This window comes from Danio rerio, chromosome 1, assembly GCF_049306965.1.
Source record: "Danio rerio strain Tuebingen ecotype United States chromosome 1, GRCz12tu, whole genome shotgun sequence".
In the NCBI taxonomy this organism is placed as follows: domain Eukaryota; kingdom Metazoa; phylum Chordata; class Actinopteri; order Cypriniformes; family Danionidae; genus Danio; species Danio rerio.
Window position 1 is genome coordinate 11,825,069 of NC_133176.1, and position 18,558 is coordinate 11,843,626.

An 18,558-nucleotide genomic window follows, 5' to 3' on the forward strand; every position below is an offset into this window, starting at 1 on the left:
AGGTCTGAATACAATAAAACATCCCAAAAACAATAAGATGATCATATATTCACTACTGTTCAAAAGTTTGGAAATATTAGTTATTTGATTTTTGATATAGAAGCTTTGGTCGCGCATTATCATAACTTTCCATGAGTTAATGTATACACAATCTACAAACGAAAGATACTTACAGCTGGAAACGACAAATGAACAATACTGACAACAACACTACAGCATTTATTAATCATAGTTCATCATTTCCTAATGCAATATTAAGATCCAAGGTTAGTTAACCTGTGAGTTAACAAGAACTAACAATGAATGAGTTTAATCACTGACATAAAAAATGATGAATAAATAAATTGAATACATGTATTGTTTGCTGTTTGTTTATGATAGTAGAAATAGTACATAAACTAACATGAACTGAACATGAATCTTACTGTAAAGTGTGACCGTAGTTTCACATTCATTTAAAAACAGTCAATTTTAACACCGTAATATTGTGATACTTAATATTATTACGATTTGAAGTCACACTTAGTTTTAAATGTACAATTCATGCTATTAATAAACCATTAATTGAGACTTTTAGCTCAATAAACTAACAATTAGGTGCTTATTAATTAGTAAGGTAGAAGTTGGTTAGGGGTAAGGGCAAGCGCTAAGAGGTAGAATTGCGCCTAAATCGCAGGCATCTACCTAATTGTCTTAACACAGATTCCCAAAAGGGTTGAATCTTTGTATACTGCCATAAAGTATGTGCCAATCTCTTGTTCACATCTCCAGCATTTATTATCGTCCAAACATCCCATTCAAAAAAGAGGAACTGGAGTGTAGTAATGCCCATGAACTATCTTATACTGTATAAATATATTGCAAGTATCTTTATCTATATCATTACTAATATCTTTTTTGCCAAATCAGTCTTAAATTTTCAATGTATTATCATTGTTGAAAAAGTTGTGTGGTTTATTAATTGAGCACAACAGAAACAGTGCTACGTGTTTATAAGGATGCTGAGTTTTAAATAAAAAAATATATATTTATTTCAAAATCGAAATCTTTTGTTACATAAATATGGATATTTCCACTGTTGATCAGTTTAATGTATAGTCTAAGAATAAAGTATCAAAGAGATATTTCACCTAAAAAGAAAAATCTATCATCATCACCCTGTCCTTGTTCAAACCCTATTTGAGTCTCTTTCTTCTGTCAAGCAAAAATATAATATTATAAAGAATCCTAGATGCTGGGACACTTTGAAAACCATAGTATTTTATTACAACCAGCATTCTTCCGATATCTTCATTTGTTTTTAACAGAAGAAAGAAAGAAACTCGTAAAGGTTTAAAACCACATGAGGGAGAATAAATGATGTGATAATTTCAATTTTTGGGTGAACAATCCTTTCAATTTTCAAACACTGCTTAAATATAACCCCCCGAAAAAGGAAAAGTTGGTTCAACAGAATGTCTGAGCTGCTCTTTTTCATTAAACAAAACCCATAGATGAAATATATGGTTTACAAGCCACACCTACTGTCTCAAATTTATATATATATATAGAAAATTATATAAAATTAAATATATAAGTTAGCTATACGTTTGAAAACGTCAATTTCAATGGATGTTTTTGCCTTGTTTTTGTTGCATTCACACAGTTCTGACTGCCAGGTGTCTCTAGCATGTAGTTTCGATCAAGTGTGCCACACGCCTGCTTTTGAATGAAGGTCTTGGCCATTAGATCGCCCCCTGGGGGCTGGCTGCAGTACAAGTCATAAAGCCTGCCTCCTCCTTCTTAATGAATGAGACTTGAGCACAAATAAAAAAAAATCATTACACTTGCTATAAAATGTCCTGAAAGATAGTTTTGGTCAATTAAGGCACTGGTTATCAAGCTGATATAAGTTCAGATCTTCGTTTTTGTAAAGAGTATGTTTTACGCAGTAATTTAGTGCTATAATAAAGGTGCGTGTCATCATGATTGATAGTTGTGATTGACAGCTTCTCTAAGCGGACCGTCAGAGCTTCGGTAGGACTGGAGTATCAATGTTCGATTTCTGTGTTATTTTACCAGGATGAAATAAGTTGTTCAGCAGCAAACTACACTTTCTGACATACAGGATCTGGTGGAACACTGTTTATTAGGTAAAGCAAGGGCTTTATCGGCCTTTATTATTAGTTTGCAGAAACATGCCTAGACATAGCGGAGAAAATACAAGTGATCGCTATCTATTAGTAATTCTTTTTACTGGTCTGAAATAATAATTAGGAAGACAAAAGTAATGTTAGCCCATCTCCACATTGATCTTCTGTAATGTTATTTGAACTTGATTTAAAGGACGTCTGTCATTTTGAGTTTTAAACATGTTATCTACTGAATTTGCTGTTATAAAAATATGTTCTAGAAACAGAATCGTATATAACAAGTAGCTGTAAATGTTATATATTATTTATATACATCATTTACTGTTGGCTTTTTATTTGAAAACTACAAATAAACATTAAAATAAAGGCAAATTCCTCGTTGCCAGATATTAACGCATCGAATTAACCAACTGAAAATGGAGGCAAAAAAACAATAAAACAATATTCTTCGCCGACGAGCGGGCGCTGCCATTTGAATCTTTTTAGCTCGAGACTTCCGGTGTCATTCACTTCCATTCACTTTTAGACATTAAAAACTGCTTGTTTCGCTGTTTGATTTTGCAAACTGATATTTCCTTATTATATTATTCTACTTGGTCTATATAGTTTTGCAAACATTTGTTTGCAGAGCAAATAGTTTGACCGTTTTCTGCCGTTTATTATTCCTAGTCATTTCTCCTTTTAGAATAAGGTCAATAGGCCTACAAGGGATGTTGCAGCAGCTGATAGACATCAGTTGATGTATTAACTTTGCTACGGTTATTCTACAAGTTGAGAAGGATTGTTTTATATAATGCAGGAATGGAATGTGTAAATATCATGTTAATATTTAGAATTTTTGCTGTATTTATCTTTTAAATGCACAATATTTCCCACATGGTAAATATATAGTTGTCTATGGTGTGGATATTTGCGTCCGGTTGATTGCTAATTAAAAATAAAAACCTTTCTGACAATGTATGTGGAATTTACTGTATATCTGTTTGTGTTTATATTTACAAGTGTTATTTCTACCCCTGTGAAGATAATAAATACCAACAACCTGTTATAAGAGAAATATTTTTGTGCTCATAACTGAGTCTAACTAGAGTGTATGACAGATGGTTTATTTTGCAGTCCATCAAGTGTTGTTTTTTATTAAATTATTAAAAGCAGCTTACACCACACAGTTTTTTTAATGAATCGTAAATTGTTAAGTGTTTTTAAATGTAGGTGCTTATATTTGTTTTAGCGAGCCTTTGTTACAGTGCAGATAGGGGCGGTCAATTAAGAAGTTCCGGAGGCGTGGTTGATTTGATGTACAAGCGTTTGGTTGGAAGCTTGATTGAGTGGCGCCGCCTCTGGCTCCATCTGGTAGTCCCTTCTCCGCATACCCAGGCTCCAATTTCAGCAGTTTTATACGACAGTTTGTGCCCGTCATGAGTTGTTTTGCATTCAAAGCATTCAATGGCGCTGTTGTGTTGTCCATATTTTTTAGTCATTGGTTTCAAAACACTGTTTCGAAGCATTGAAAAGCTCCCATCACTACTGACTTATTGACTTTGTTTCTAGTGTGCTATTAGATCTCAAGGAATAATATTTCCCCACCCAGATCAATCTCACTTCACATGAACGAGTGGTTTATGTAACTCAGCTCAAGTCTCTGAAGATTGCTTTTCCCATGACTCCATGCTGAAAATGCTCATGCAACAGCTGTACACTCCATTCAGACAGTCAGCATTTACACTGCGATGTTAAAGTCATGATCAGCCAAGCAGCCAGTGCTCTCTTAAGGAAATATGCTGCTTGTGTGTGTGTGTGTGTGTGTGTGTTAATGGCAATTGTTTTTTCTCTTTCTCAGCATTCAGCTTCACCTGCACTTTTTTGTTTTCCTTGTTGAGAGAAGATAGTGACCTTGTCAAATATGATACACACTCACCCAAACAATTATGCAAAAACATACAGACACACTCACACCAACCATCAAATGCACAATAGACACGAGTAGTGCATTGAATTATCTGAACTATAATAAGAGAGGCAGCAATTTTGCCATCAATAACTGGTTCAGAGCATTGACCGTCTGTCACTAATCAATACATTTTTTGCTGTTTTTTTAATGGTATCCAAGGCGACCAAGGCCAGAGCTTTTTGACTGGCTAATTATGCTGGCGGTGGGAGGAGTTTAAAGTGATTGATTGGCAGATGGCTATTTCTTGGGCGACTTCCATGATGTGCTTGTATAAATAATGCAGTTCAGTTAACAGAGAGCTAATTCAGGTCCCTTATCTCAGCGTGACCCTGCAGTCGCTCTGACTAAAACCCTGACGATGACAACATCCATTCACTGTCGACGAAGGAATTTATTGCGGTAACTTTTAGTCTAATGCACTTCATAAATAGCAGATCTCTTAGCTGCCTAAAACCAGAATATTACTGTATTCTTTTGTTTGTTTGTTTAAAATGAAGCTTTATTCATTTACTTTCAGTTTTTAGAAAGAAACTAGTTTTTAAAAAAAGCATAATGTATACATTTTATTACATTACACAGTCACTGGCCACTTTATTAGGTACACTTTACTAGTACTGGATTGAACCCAATTTTTTTTTTCCAATTTTAAATAAAATTTCCATAGTTTTACGCACATATAAAACTTAGTTATGTAAATTTGGCTAGAAAAAAAAATTGAGTAGTATATAGCTCATTTCAAGGTTAATGTAAACAGCAAAAATCAAAGCTTTTTTTTTTATAATATTAAGATCTCAATCTGTTTACTTGAGAAACATCCTTTTTGAAGTATTATGGGTATTACAATTTGAGATATTATATTTTGTACTTTGTTCTTAAACAGCATTTTTTTTGTTCTTGACTGCATTGCAGGTTTAACAACAGCAGCTATGGCTGAAGCTTTAAAGATACAGAAGATGAAGATGATGATGAATCTGCACAAGACTCACAACGGCTCCGAATTCGATTCAGATGAGCTGAACTCTAACGCCGGTACAGGTAGAGCTTGCGCTTGAACTGTTTGTTTGTTAACCTGTATTTGTGTTCCTGTAAAGCTGCTTGTTTAAACTCCAGTCTGTATATGTTTAAGACAGATGGTCCTGCAATAGTAACCTGGGCTTTTGGGCGAGTTGAGCCCCAGCACAGAGCTCGCTCAGGGGGCCCATGTTGAAGGGCTGTGCTCGGTTTACAGAGACTAATGGTGACATTAATGACTGCTGCCTGACTGTGCATTTAGAGAAGACCAACAACAGACAGGAGAATAATTAATCGTACACCAGACTTAGAGATGAAACAAGACATTTGCTGGAGATCTGCATGTTTGTGCGCATATGCTTTATATAAACCAGGAAGAACAACACAAGTAGCAGATTAGTAGAAAATCTACTCAAAATGGTCTCAAAATGGCAAAATGTTGTTCGAGTTAAATAGCATTGATTATTTAGAAGCATTTAGGTTAAATTCACTTATTCCTAAAAGTGAAGTACATTTTTTATGAAGTTTAATTTGCAATAGTTTAATCAGCTTTATAATGAAAATTTTAGCTTCATCAACAAAATGAAGGGGCAAATATTTGACCTTCCACATTTTTAAAAACAATTTATATTTGATTTAAAAGTTATAATCCACAAGAAATTTATATTCTACTCTACTGTATATACAACACTCAGCATATATGAGTACACCACAAATCTTAAATAATACTTTTCTTAAATAAATCTTAATTAAATATTATTAAATATTATTAAAACGTCAGTTTTAACATAAATGTTTAAACATTACTAATTTTACAGAACTAAATTAAAATGATTTCTGAATGATCTCTGACTTTTACTTTGTCATCACAGAAATAAAAAAATTATATATAAAAATAATTTGTTTCAGTAAATTATTTTTATATATAATATTTTTATTTCTGTGATGACAAAGTAAAAGTCAGAGATCATTCAGAAATCATTTTAATTTAGGTCTGTAAAATTAGTAATATTTAAACATTTACGTTAAGACTGATGTTTTAATAATATTTAATAATATTTAATTAAGATTTATTTAAGAAAAGTATTATTTAAGATTTGTGGTGAACTCATATATGCTGAGTGTTGTATATACAGTAGAGTATATATATTTGGTAAAAAAAAATTCTACAAGATTTTCAATATATTTTTTAAAGTATTTTGCTAGTAAAACCTGCTGTATTTATTTGATAAAAATATAATTACAACTGTAATATTTAGAAATATTTTAATTAAGCTAATAGCTGAATTTTCAGCAAGATCCTTTAGAAATAATTCAAATTTAGTGCTGTAAAATTAGTAATGTTGAAAATGCTTGCGCTAATGGGGAAAAAGTCAGAATAATTAAAATATATACAGTTTAAGTCAGAATTATAACCCCCCCTTTCATTTTTTTCTTTTTTTTAATATTTCCCAAATGATGTTTAACAGAGCAAGGAAATGTTCACAGTATGTCTGATAAAAAAAAATAAAAAAAAATTATTTGTTGTATTTTGGCTAGAATAAAAGCAGTTTTTAATTAAAAAAAATAAAAATTTTAAGGTAACAAAAATTATTAGGCCTTTTAAGTTATTATATTATTTTTTTGATAGTCTACAAAACAAAGCATCATTATACGATAACTTGCCTAATTACCCTAACCTGCCTAGTTAACCTAATTAACCTAGTTAAGCCTTTAAATGTCACTTTAAGATGTATAGAAGTGTCTTGAAAAATATCTAGTCAAATATTATTTACTGTCATCATGACAAAGATAAAAAAAACTCAGTTATTAAAAATGAGTTATTAAAACTAATACGTTTAGAAATGCATTGAAAAAATCTGCTCTCTGTTAAACAGAAATTGAGGAAAAAATAAACAGAGGGGCTAATAATTTAATTTAACTTCAACCGTATATTAAAAATATTTTGTATATGTCATATTTTCTTTACAGTTTAGAATTTATTCTTGTTCCTATGAGTCATACTGAATAAGTTATGTATATATAAGCAATATTGCACTCATTTCAGTGTTTGCTCAAAGCACCTCCTGCTAGACAGATTTTTCAGCATCACATGAAATCTGGAGTCTTCAAACAGATCAGCAACATACTAACTGTGGCTAAAACTAACTCAGATAATGTGCACTTCAAAGGCCACCCTCACAAGTGTTCATGAGGAAAAGAGCGCAGCGTTCCTAGTGCGAACAGCTGTGGACGAGCAGAATTTAGGAGAGAAGAAAAAAAAAGAGGCCTTCATCAGAAAGATGGAATGCAGTCAAGGAAAATCAGCATCAAGGATGACATCAGAAGAGAGCAGGGAGACAGTGAGAGATACTTTTTTTCTCCCGCGTTGACAAGTTGAAAGAAAAATTCCATGCATTATTTAACAAGATGGCCGAAGCCTGTCATACGGGTGATTGCCTGCGTTAACAGAAACAGGTGTGCGGACGGGTGTATGTTAGCACATGTGCGCTTGTTTTCACGTTTAGCAGGGAAGTCGTGTCTAGTGTAACGCACACATTATATCTCTCTCTCTGTGTGTGTGTGTGTGAGCATATGGTCAGCAGTTTTGGATCTTCACCCATCCACCCCGTTTCTCTCTCATCTCATCTGTTTGAAGTTGCCCTCATTTTGAAGATGCTGTTTTTGTGTGTGAGTGTGTGTGTTTTGGTGGGAGCGGACATGTAGAAACACACACATCTCTTCTTGTTGACTTTTAAAGCATTTGATCAAACAGTCTAGACAAGCTGACCATCTGGTGTTTATTAATTACTTGGATACTAATTACTGTAATTAATTACTGGCTAAAAATACTCAAAAGCAAGCCTCAATAGCCTTTTTATGAGGAGGTTTTTCATTGTTTTGACCTTGTCGCTGTGGCTCATTTTTTCCCCACATTCAATGGAAGAACAGCATTTTTGCGCCAAAGCCTTGTGCACGTTTTAATGTTTCTTGCTTGTTCCGTTTTCAACATGTTTAATTTGAAAAGTCCAGTGAAACCAGGAAAGAATAAAAGTAGCAGATTGGTAGAAAATGCTTTCAATATGGCTAAATGTTAAATGGCATTCGTTATTCTGAAGCATTAATGTTAAATTCAAGTATTTATCAAAGTAAAGTTTTATTTCCAGATGAATTGAGTCACATTTAAATGCTAGGACTTTAAAGTTTTAGGCTTGTGCACAAGGGACACTTTTTACTTGCGTTTTCCGTCTACATTTAATGCCTCGTGACTAAATTAAGGGAGCCAATGTGATCGTGCACACCAATGCACAAAATGGCAGGCGTAAAAACGTTTTTTAAAGAAATGTGCTCGTTTTTTCCTTTTGACATGCCTTGTTAGAGGTCTGCATATCCATACCCAACCATATCTTGCGGGATTAAATTTCTGAATAAAGCACGGGAGCGGTCGGAAACTGGTGTAATTTGAACAGGAGCAATCTAACAATATCGCTCCCGACTTCCGAGCGATCACACGTATGTATGCGTGTGAATGAGAGAGCGTGATGCTGTGTGTAGCTTGTTTGTTGCTGTCTAACCCCCGATCTAGACTATACTTCTAACCAAAAATGCATACAAAACTTACAGCGAGGGCCGCTCACTTCTAGACTTGTGTATATACACTGTAAAACCCAACAGTCAACAGTGCCAACAATCTAACTCAAAATTGACTGAATGTTAATTACACTCATTTGAAGATTTTTGAACTTAGTGTTGAAGGTAATGAGTTAATTAAATATCTCGTTACTTCAACTTAAATGAAGTTCACAGTTCTCATTTAGATTAGTTTTTTTTAACTCAAATGGTTTGTAGGAATCAGTTTCCGCAAATGGTTTGAGTTGCCTTAACTTATTGGGTTTTACAGTACTCAGTTGGTTTGAGTTCTGTTCATTTATTGGGTTTTACTGTGCTCAAATGTCTTCGTTTACTCAAATGGATTAAGTTCAAGATACTAATTTGGATTATTTTTTAAACTTAAACGATTTGTTGCAATCAGTTTCCTTAAATGATTTGAGTTACTAACTTTTTGGGTTTAACAGTGTAGGGATACACTGATATAGAACATTTGGCTTTATATTTAAAAGCCGATAACCAATATATAGGCCAATAAATACAAATTTGATGTGTTTTTATAAGCTTGAACAACAAAACAATATAAACAAAGGACGACTCATTTTCTTTTAAAATCTTGAATGGTGAAAAATAGGCATCAGGATTTAAACAGGGATGCACTGATATGGAAAATTACAATTAAAAGCCGATAACCAATATATAGGCCAATAAATACAAATACAACCAATCTATATAGATTTTTATAAGCCTGATCAACAAAACAAAACACAAATCTTACATCTGATTTTTTTTTTCCTTGAAAAATGAAATCTGCATCTAAATTTTTCTAGGAAAGGAAACTGCATGTAACGTCATGTTAATGGCATTATCGAAAACGCTCATAGCTCATAGCCAGCAATGCATATCTGGAGAGATTCAACCAGCAGAAAAAATCCATAATTTATCAGCTACAAATTATCGGCCCACTAATTCTCTTATTAGGCCAATAAAGATAACAATATAAGCATTAATCAGCCAATACTAATATGACAACCGATATATTGAGGCAAAAATGGCCTTTAATCAAGAAACTCGGAATTTCATGTTGACAGAAAAACCTGTCATCATATTCCCTACAGTGTCTTTCTTTAACATGTCAGTAATCTAAAGCAAAGCTGTTTCAGACCTCCGACCAAAAACCAAAAGGCGTTTCTATTTGAGTACTTGACACCAGAGAATATACGGTCGGCACGTGTGTGTGTGTGTGTGTGTTTGTATTTGTTTTTGTGTGTTTCACAGCCCAGCTGCAGCTCCTGTTGTCTCTGATTGCTCCTGCTTTCCCTCCTCTCATCCATCTTCATCTGTCTGATTACTGTGAATTAGCGCCCTCTCACTTACGTTAGGACTCCGGTCCCACAAGATACGCGAGCGTGTGTTGACACTAGTCTTGATTTCCATGGACGTGCGGATCGTGGCACAGATGGCCACTCTATTGTACAGTATTTTGTGTCGTGGTGAAGGGTCCAGGTTGCGAAGCTTTAATGTATCCGCAGTGTTGTTTCGTGTCGTAATGAGGCGGCTTATTGTTTTTAATCAGGTTATTTTGGTCCGGCTGTGTGAAGACCTTATTGGCTGGAGAACGTGAAAGTCTTAAGGGGCCCGACTTCATCCTGCGTTATCATTGATTCCTTCGCCACAATCTGCCACCTAAACACCATCTGCTCCCAATGGCACTGACATGAATGCTGATGATAGATTATTTCAGTTCGTCGTAGCTGCCGGTCGCTGAGCAACTTGCTATTTATCATTTCTTAATTCGCCTAAAATAACATGCGTTCTGATCACTTTTTTGGGGGAATACTTTTTTAACTGAGTTGAACTCTTTAGAGTATATTTGTTTAAACACATGAACAGTTAAAGGCATAGTTCATCAAAATATAAAAAAGATCTACTTACACCAAAATGGTTCCATGGTTTCTTTTTTTGTTGTTGAACACAAAAGAAGGTGTTCGGAAAAAATGTAAGAAAAGGACACAGTAACTACACATTCATTCATTTTCTTGTTGGCTTAGTCCCTTTTTAATCCTTGGTCGCCACAGCGGAATGAACCACCAATTTATTCAGCAAGTTTTTACGCAGCAGATGCCCTTCCAGCCACATCCCATCTCTGGGAACCATCCACACACATTCACACCCACACTACGGACAATTTAGCCTACCCAATTCACCTGCACTGCATGTCTTTGGACTCCCACGCGAACGCAGGGAGAACATGCAAACTCCACACAGAAAAGCCAACTGAGCCGAGGCTTGAACCAGCGACCCAGTGACCTTCTTGCTGTGAGGCGACAGCACTACCTACTGCGCCACTGCTTCGCCCCGAACTACACAGTAACTAGTAACTATTAACTTCCATAAGAAAAATAAAAACTTTGAAAGTCAATGGTTTCTGGTTTCCAACATTTTTCAAAACATCTTTTGTGTTCTAACTAAAAGAAAGAAAGAAAGAAAGAAAAAATAAAGAAAGAAAGAAAGAATGAAAAGGAGAGAGTGAAAGAAAGAAGAGAAAAAAAGAGAATGAACGAACGGACGGACGAACGAACAAACGAACGAACGAAAGAAAGAACAAATAAAAGAAAAAAAGAAAGAAAAAGTGTGAAAGAAAGAAAGAAAGAAAGAAAGAAAGAAAGAAAGAAAGAAAGAAAAAGCAAAAACAGAAAAAGAAATAAGGTAAAAGGTAAAAAAGTGTGAGAAAGAAAAAAAAGAAAGAAGGATGGAACGAAAGAAAGAACAAATGAATGAAAGAAAGAAAGAATGAGAAAGGAAAAGAAAGGAAAGAAAGAGGAAAAAGTGAACGAACGAACGAAATAAAGAACAAATTAACAAAAGAAAGAAAAGGAGTAAAAAAGAAACAAATTGACAGAATTTTCAGTTTTGTAATGTAAAATGTGTATTTATATAGTGCATTTATCATGTATGGCCATACACCCAAAGCGCTTCACAATCATGAAGGGGAGGGGGGGTGTCCACTCCACCAGCAGTGTGCAGCAACTACTTGGATGATGCGACGGCAGCCACAGGACAACAGCGCCAGTGTGCTCATCAGACACCAGCTATTGGTGGAGTGGAGTCAGTGATAGAGCCAATTCGGTGGATAGGGATGATTTGGAGGCCATGATTATAATGGCGAATTGACCAGGACACCGGGGTTACACCCTTACTCTTAAGAGAACTGCCATTGGATTTTTAATAGCCACTGAAAGTCACAACCTCGGGTTAACGTCTCACCCAAAAGACGGCGTCCTCTGACAATATAGCATCCCCATCACTTTTACTGGGGCATTAGGACTCAAACAGACCATAGGTTGAGCACCCCCTTCTGGCCTCTGTAACACCACTCCCTACAGCAACCTAGTTTTCCCATGTGGTCTCCCATCCAGGTACTGACCAGGCTCAGTCCAGCTTAGCTTCTTGGGCTGCAGGGTGACATGGCTGTTGCCATTTTGAATGAACTGTTCCTTTAACTGAGATTGAACTCTTTGATAATTGCACATTCTGTATCCTATAAAATGGGTCACACATACACACACACACACACACACACACACACACACACACACACACACATGTGCACCTCACATTTTGTCATATTTCCTGAAGACTTGAAGTGGAATCAACAAAAAAAAAATTAATAAATAAATAATAAAAAGTATTGATTTGAGCTAAATATGAAGCTTTACTTGTATACAAAAACAAGACGGCCATTTAAAGGATCATGTACAGTCGTATAATTTATCATACAGCTTTTGGCCACATAAATAATTATGAGTACATGAAATATTGATTTGAAGAAGAAACTGTTTTAAAATCTTTCCTGTTATGACGGGGGAATAACTGACCTATTTGAGAGAGATGTGTGTAATAAATATATATACACCACATACATTTATTTTTCATAAATGTTTGGGACCAAGCCGAGGGTGTCCCATTTTGCTGTCTGCATCAAATTAAACTCACAAAAGCAATTTAAGATGGACAGAAAGCACAATAAAGGCTAGTGTCTGCTTTCATGTTTCAAATAACTTTTCTGAACAGATGAAAACGTAACTCTTATTCTGAGCTGTACTTACTAAATGAATACAGTAAAAGAATAAGTGATTGTCTCATTTTAGTATATTTAAAATGGTGTAAAAGATCTTGATTGACAACTGGGTAAAACCTAGTAGTCTGAAAAATAGTATCAAAGTACAGTGAGATAAAGTTCAAAATAACCCCTACCATCGCTTGTGACGCCGCCGTGGGACAAAGGGATTATTAAAATGTTTTAGGTGTAAAAGCAGTTTGCAACAATGCCACCAGGGGGGCACAAAGGGATTGGATGCACACTGACAGAAATATACAGTAGCTGTAAATACCATGCTACTTGTAAATGAAGGTGAAATAACGAAACAAAGCATTATAATTCCTTGATTAATATACAGTATGAACTCATATATACTGTAACATTAGGTTGAATATATTTCAGCATATATGTACATACTGTATATGCTCAAATGTATTTATATATTTACATTCTACAGCAGGGTTGCCCAAACTCAGTCCTGGAGGGCCGGTGTCCTGCAAAGTTTTATTCCAACCCCAATCAGACACACCTGCGCTAGCTAATCAAGCTCTTACCTTTCTAAAAACATCCTAGCAGGTGTGTTGAGGCAAGTTGGAGCTAAAATCTGCAGGACACCGGCCCTACAGGACTGAGTTTGGGCACCCCTGCTTCAGGGCTTCTGCATGTTTCATTAAGTGAAATTTAAGACTTTTTTTAGACCCTTTTAAGACCTTTATGAATAAAATTTTAGACTTATAAGGGGCTAAACACTAATGACTATTTCTAATGGCCTGGTTTGCCACAAAAAAATCTATCGTAATTATTTTTTGTGACATATTAATGTGTCAAAACAAGAAAATTGTAGTTGTAAACACATTTTTTTACCATTATATTTCTTTCTTTTTTTAAATGACAAATTTAACATTGTTAAAAGTATGATTAGAGTGGAGGAAATTACATAAATAATCAAAAATATATATATTTTTTTTTGGCTTTTGGTCCAAATTGATTGAGTAAAGCTTTTAATCAACCGTAATCATTTATGTTATGAAAATTTCATGTCTATTTATAAATACTATGTCTACTCCACTTTTTTCAGTAAATATTTTTTGTTATTATCACGAGGAACTGTGTAATTGTTTTTAGTTTTCTTTCCCTGATTATATTAAGATGGATAGTTGGTGTTTGGATGGATGTCAGCCCAATTGGGTAGCTTTACTTGGACAGAGGAAAATTAAGACTGTTTAAAATGATTTAAAATGCACAACATAAACTCATTGAAATTTTAAGACCCAGCAAACACCCTGTTCAAATGGTAAAAAAAAAAAAAGTATGAAAGTGGACATTTTTGCAATATTTCAAAAGTTATCTTGCATATATGACATTTTGTACAGTTGAAGTCAAAATTAGGGGAATTAGGCAAGTTATTGTATAATGATGGCTTGTTCTGTAGACTATCGAGACAAAAATAGCTTAAAGGGGCTAATAATTTTGACCATAATTTTTTTTTTTTTTTTTATTAAAACGCTTTTATTCTAGCTGAATTAAAACAAATAAGCCTTTCTCTATAAGAAAACATATTATCAGACATAGTGTGAAAATGTTCTTGCTTTGTTAAAAATCATTTGGGAAATATTTAAAAAAAGAAAAAAGTTAAAAGGGGGGCTAATAATTCTGACTTCAACTAAATATACAAAGTCCAAATGAACTTGTATGTCATATTTGTAATTAACATAATATCAGATTTCTACATGGTTTTGCTTGATGGGAAAATTAATAATTTTGTATTTTATGTGAAAATATCTCATCACTTTTTCTGTTTCACCATTGACTACACAGTATGCAGCACCCTGTCCTGGGAGAGAGAGAAACATTCATCACCTGCTTCAGAGAAAACCCAGCACAGCTTGAACAACTCACAGCTCAACTCTCTCCAACACACCCATCTACTGGCCAACAGTGAGTATTAACCATTCACTTCACACTCAATGTGCTTGCGGGAGAAAATTCAACCCAAAACAAAAGGCCTGTGAGCACTTTCCTACACTCTTTCCAAACAGTACCCCTATTAGGCCTATGACCACAGCATAAACCTAGTCTAATCTGATGTTGACCTGAACTATATTTGTGATTCCTTGATTACTTCTACTTTTCCTAGGACTAGAGCTGCCCTTCATGATGATGCCCCACCCTCTGCTTCCTGTTGGACTTCCTCCTGCCTCTGTTGCCATGGCAATGAACCAGATGAACCACCTTAATACAATTGCCAACATGGTTGCCAGCGCACAGGTGCACAGCCCCGTCTCCAGGCCGACATCTGCCATCAAGGTAGGACATACAGTACTGCACACACACAAACTAAAACACACACACTCACGCTGCATCACTTCTTCTGCAAGGTCGACAGGGATTCTTCACACTGTTCTGGCTGGAGTTTATTTAGATTGAGTTATTTAATTCTTGTGTTGTTTTGAAAAACTGGAAAGCATCTTTGGTGATCCTGTTAAAAAAAATGTCTGGGATAGTGGTTGTACATTTCTTATTATTATAGAAGCAAGTTTGCAATCTGTTTTTCCTTTCAGACAGAGCTGGTTATGTATATGTTTTTGATACTGATCATGTCTTGGAAAAAGAGAGCCTGTGATACTCAAAATAGTATTCATGGTTTCCACTACATTCATTCTTCCATGGCGGTTGCCACACCAAAACGCATCCCACCATGACTATATTCCAGCTTCTTATTCAAAACATTCAATCGTTGTTGTTGTTATTTTTAATAGCGGGTTATAATTGCACCAAAACGTATTAAAAGGTAACCGTAGTAGTGCTGTGCGTTATTTGTTTAACCCTTTGAGGTTATGTGCTGACTGACTGACGCGCAAGGCCAGCAAACATGACGTAGCTTTTCAGTGGTCCACTACGATATCATATTTTAAACTTTAGTTGATGTGTAATGTAGCCAGGGCCGGCGCGTCCATAGAGGCGACCTAGGCGGCCACCTAGGGCGGCAGTATAGAAAGGGCGGCGTCCGCGATACCTCCCTTACCACCCGCGTCCTCAGTTATGTCCGCGACACCTCCCTCACCACCCACGTCCACAGATATATTCGCGCATAGACTACAGAATAGAGAGGGTGGCGTCAGCGACAACTCCATCAGCACCCGCGTGTCCTCAGTTATATCCGCGCATAGGGCAGCAGAATTGAGGTCCGTGACACCCGCGCGTCCTCAGTTATATTCCCGCAAAGGGCGGCAGAATACAGAGCGCAGTGTCCGTGACACCTCCTTCCCTTCCTCAGCACCCGCGCGTCCTCAGTTATATTTGCGCATAGTGCGCCGGAAAAGAGGTCCGCGACACCTCACTTCATTTTCATAACCGGTCACTTTCGTTTTCACATTGGGATTGAGGGCGGCGTGATCGTCCTCTGCCTAGAGCGGCAGTTCAGCTTGCTCCAGCCCTGAATGTAGCTGTGTGAACATAAACAACATCTCTGAATGTTAAATGCTCAAAGTTCAATGCAAAGGGAGACCTTGGTTTTTACAGAGTTAGCTTAGCAAAGCCTACAATGAACGAATTTTGGGGACTACAAAAAAATACTTCCGGGCCTGTGAGATCACAAACGTACTTTTACCGCGCACACACACTGCGCAGCTGAGGGGCGTGGCCAGAAGCGCTGTAATGTTAGAGCAGAGATAAAGCTAAAATACGTCCAAATGCTGCTATTTCCACAGAGCTTCTTCTGTTTCTGTATTTAGGCTTCCAAAGGACACGACACAAAGACAGGAGTGCTTACAGTTCAATATTAATTATGTTCCAGAGAATTAAAAAATACATAGCAAGCATGATTTGATAAAACACAGCTTCCAGGATCTCTCCCAGTTCAATGTATTCGGTAAAAATCTCCTCAAAGAAGGAGCAGCTCCAACAAGCAGAAGCTTTAGCCTGTGAGTTTTATTTGTTAAAATTGATCATGACATGCACAGTGTCTAGCCTTAACGGTGTGTTGTAGCAAAGATGTAAACAACAGGAAATGCTGTTTGGCACCACTAATGATTTAGCTACAAATTCATATTTATCAGTCAAACAGCTGTAAACACACACTCTTCACCAGTGTGTGCGTGTCTCACTATATGCAGCTTTTCCATGCGTTCAACTTGCCAGATGATGAAGTCGCAAAAGATATGTGAACGATTCATGATACTTACACCTGCATATTCCGGATATATGTGAAAGACGTTTTGTGACGCGTTGAGTTAAAAAATACAGGAAAGCTCGCCAAACTCGTGTAGCAGCAGAAAAATCAATCAAGGCTCACACAGGTCTCATCCCACATCTAGTGCTTTATTCTTCTGTCAGCAGTGTCACGATATATTACAGAAAATAACTTAATCCGAGCATCAAAAAAAAAGAAACATCGGTCCCGCGTACTTGCATTTCTCATGTTACACGTGTCTACAGACAGTTCACACACACATACACACACACACACACAAACAAATGCGATCTCTTTTAAAGGAGCCGCACCCCATTTTCACTCATTACAGACACTTGTCAGATTTAATTTTAGAGAGCGGGCCTGAGGTTGACTGACTGTTTACACAAAAAGCGCATGCTTGACGGTCGTGACGAGAAGCCGATTTATGAATCGCAGCACATTATGACACATTACCAATCAGAGTCACTAGAGGGCGGGCCTTTCAGAGGAACTATGAAATATATCAGTCGTTTTCATGTTAGCCGAGTAGCTGTATATAATCAAAGTAAGATTTATGAAAAAATAACATAATTTTCTTCAAGTGAAACATGAGCACACATTGCTTTGCATCTTATAAACACAACCAAGCCTTAAACTTAAATTCTGGACCACCCCTTTAAGATGAACATAGTTTCCTTAATTTAAATTTATTTATAGATAAAGGTCTGAGTTTCTGTATACAATGATTTCATCTTTCTGGAGTTTATGGCCGTTTCACTTTACTTTAGGACGCATCAATGCCGCTCTGTAGGTCTATTAGAGACATTCATAAATGTTCCTAGCAAATCTAATAAATGTTGGAGACATACTCACTACATAAACACGCTAAATTGCACTTCAGCAGTGTTTATTTGAGAGCGGTCAAGAAAATCTGGGCTTGAGCAGCGTAAATTTGAGGAGGTGTGCAAGAGGTTTTGTGCACAAGCAGAGGAAATCGGCGCACAAGCAAAAAGATTTGCATGCTCGTATTGTATAAATGCGATCTTGACTTGTAATACTGTGCTTACAACATTTCTCCATTTGTCATTAAAATAACGCCATAGGTAGTTAGTAGATTTGTGTAAAAGGTCTGCCGCCACAAATGGAAAAAATCCTAGAGGAAACACATGGAATGGTAAATGCTAAAAACAGAATGCTAAATAAAATGGTAAATGCTAAAATTTTTGAAATAAAAGGCAATTTAGATATAGTCCTGTAGTCATTAAGTGAAGCAGGATCAGGATGACTTTTTTTTTTTAATAGTGGCTGAATAATAGCATGTTTAAAACACGTTGGAACCTGACCTAGCCTAAGTGAAAGATTAATAATTGAAACTAAACTAGGGCCAATAAAAGTGATTGATTTTGAAATCAACGATGCAGGTAAAATACCTGCAGGGCTTTGGAATGACTTCATCATACCCATTAACTCCATTTAATCATTTAGTGTAATTGGAGAAAAAGAGATGGAATCGCATTTCCCGAAAAAAATCGAATGTAGTGAATATTACACCCACACGACCAATCATCTGTCCCCATTATGCTTGCCTTGTTTACCAGTG

General features: G+C 36.0%; 1 protein-coding gene across 6 annotated transcripts in view; it reads left to right on the forward strand.

Annotated features, from left to right (window-relative positions):
* Positions 1-18,558, forward strand: part of dachb (dachshund b) — a 103,954-nt gene that overhangs the window by 73,021 nt on the left and 12,375 nt on the right. For all 6 annotated transcript variants that reach the window (XR_012407203.1, XM_073952698.1, XM_073952648.1 and 3 more), the window contains 3 exon segments: positions 4,993-5,118; positions 14,603-14,722; positions 14,922-15,091. Coding sequence is in view for 5 of the 6 variants with exons in the window: in XM_009305776.5 (XP_009304051.2) it covers positions 4,993-5,118; positions 14,603-14,722; positions 14,922-15,091 (416 nt within the window). In the remaining variant the exon portion in view is untranslated.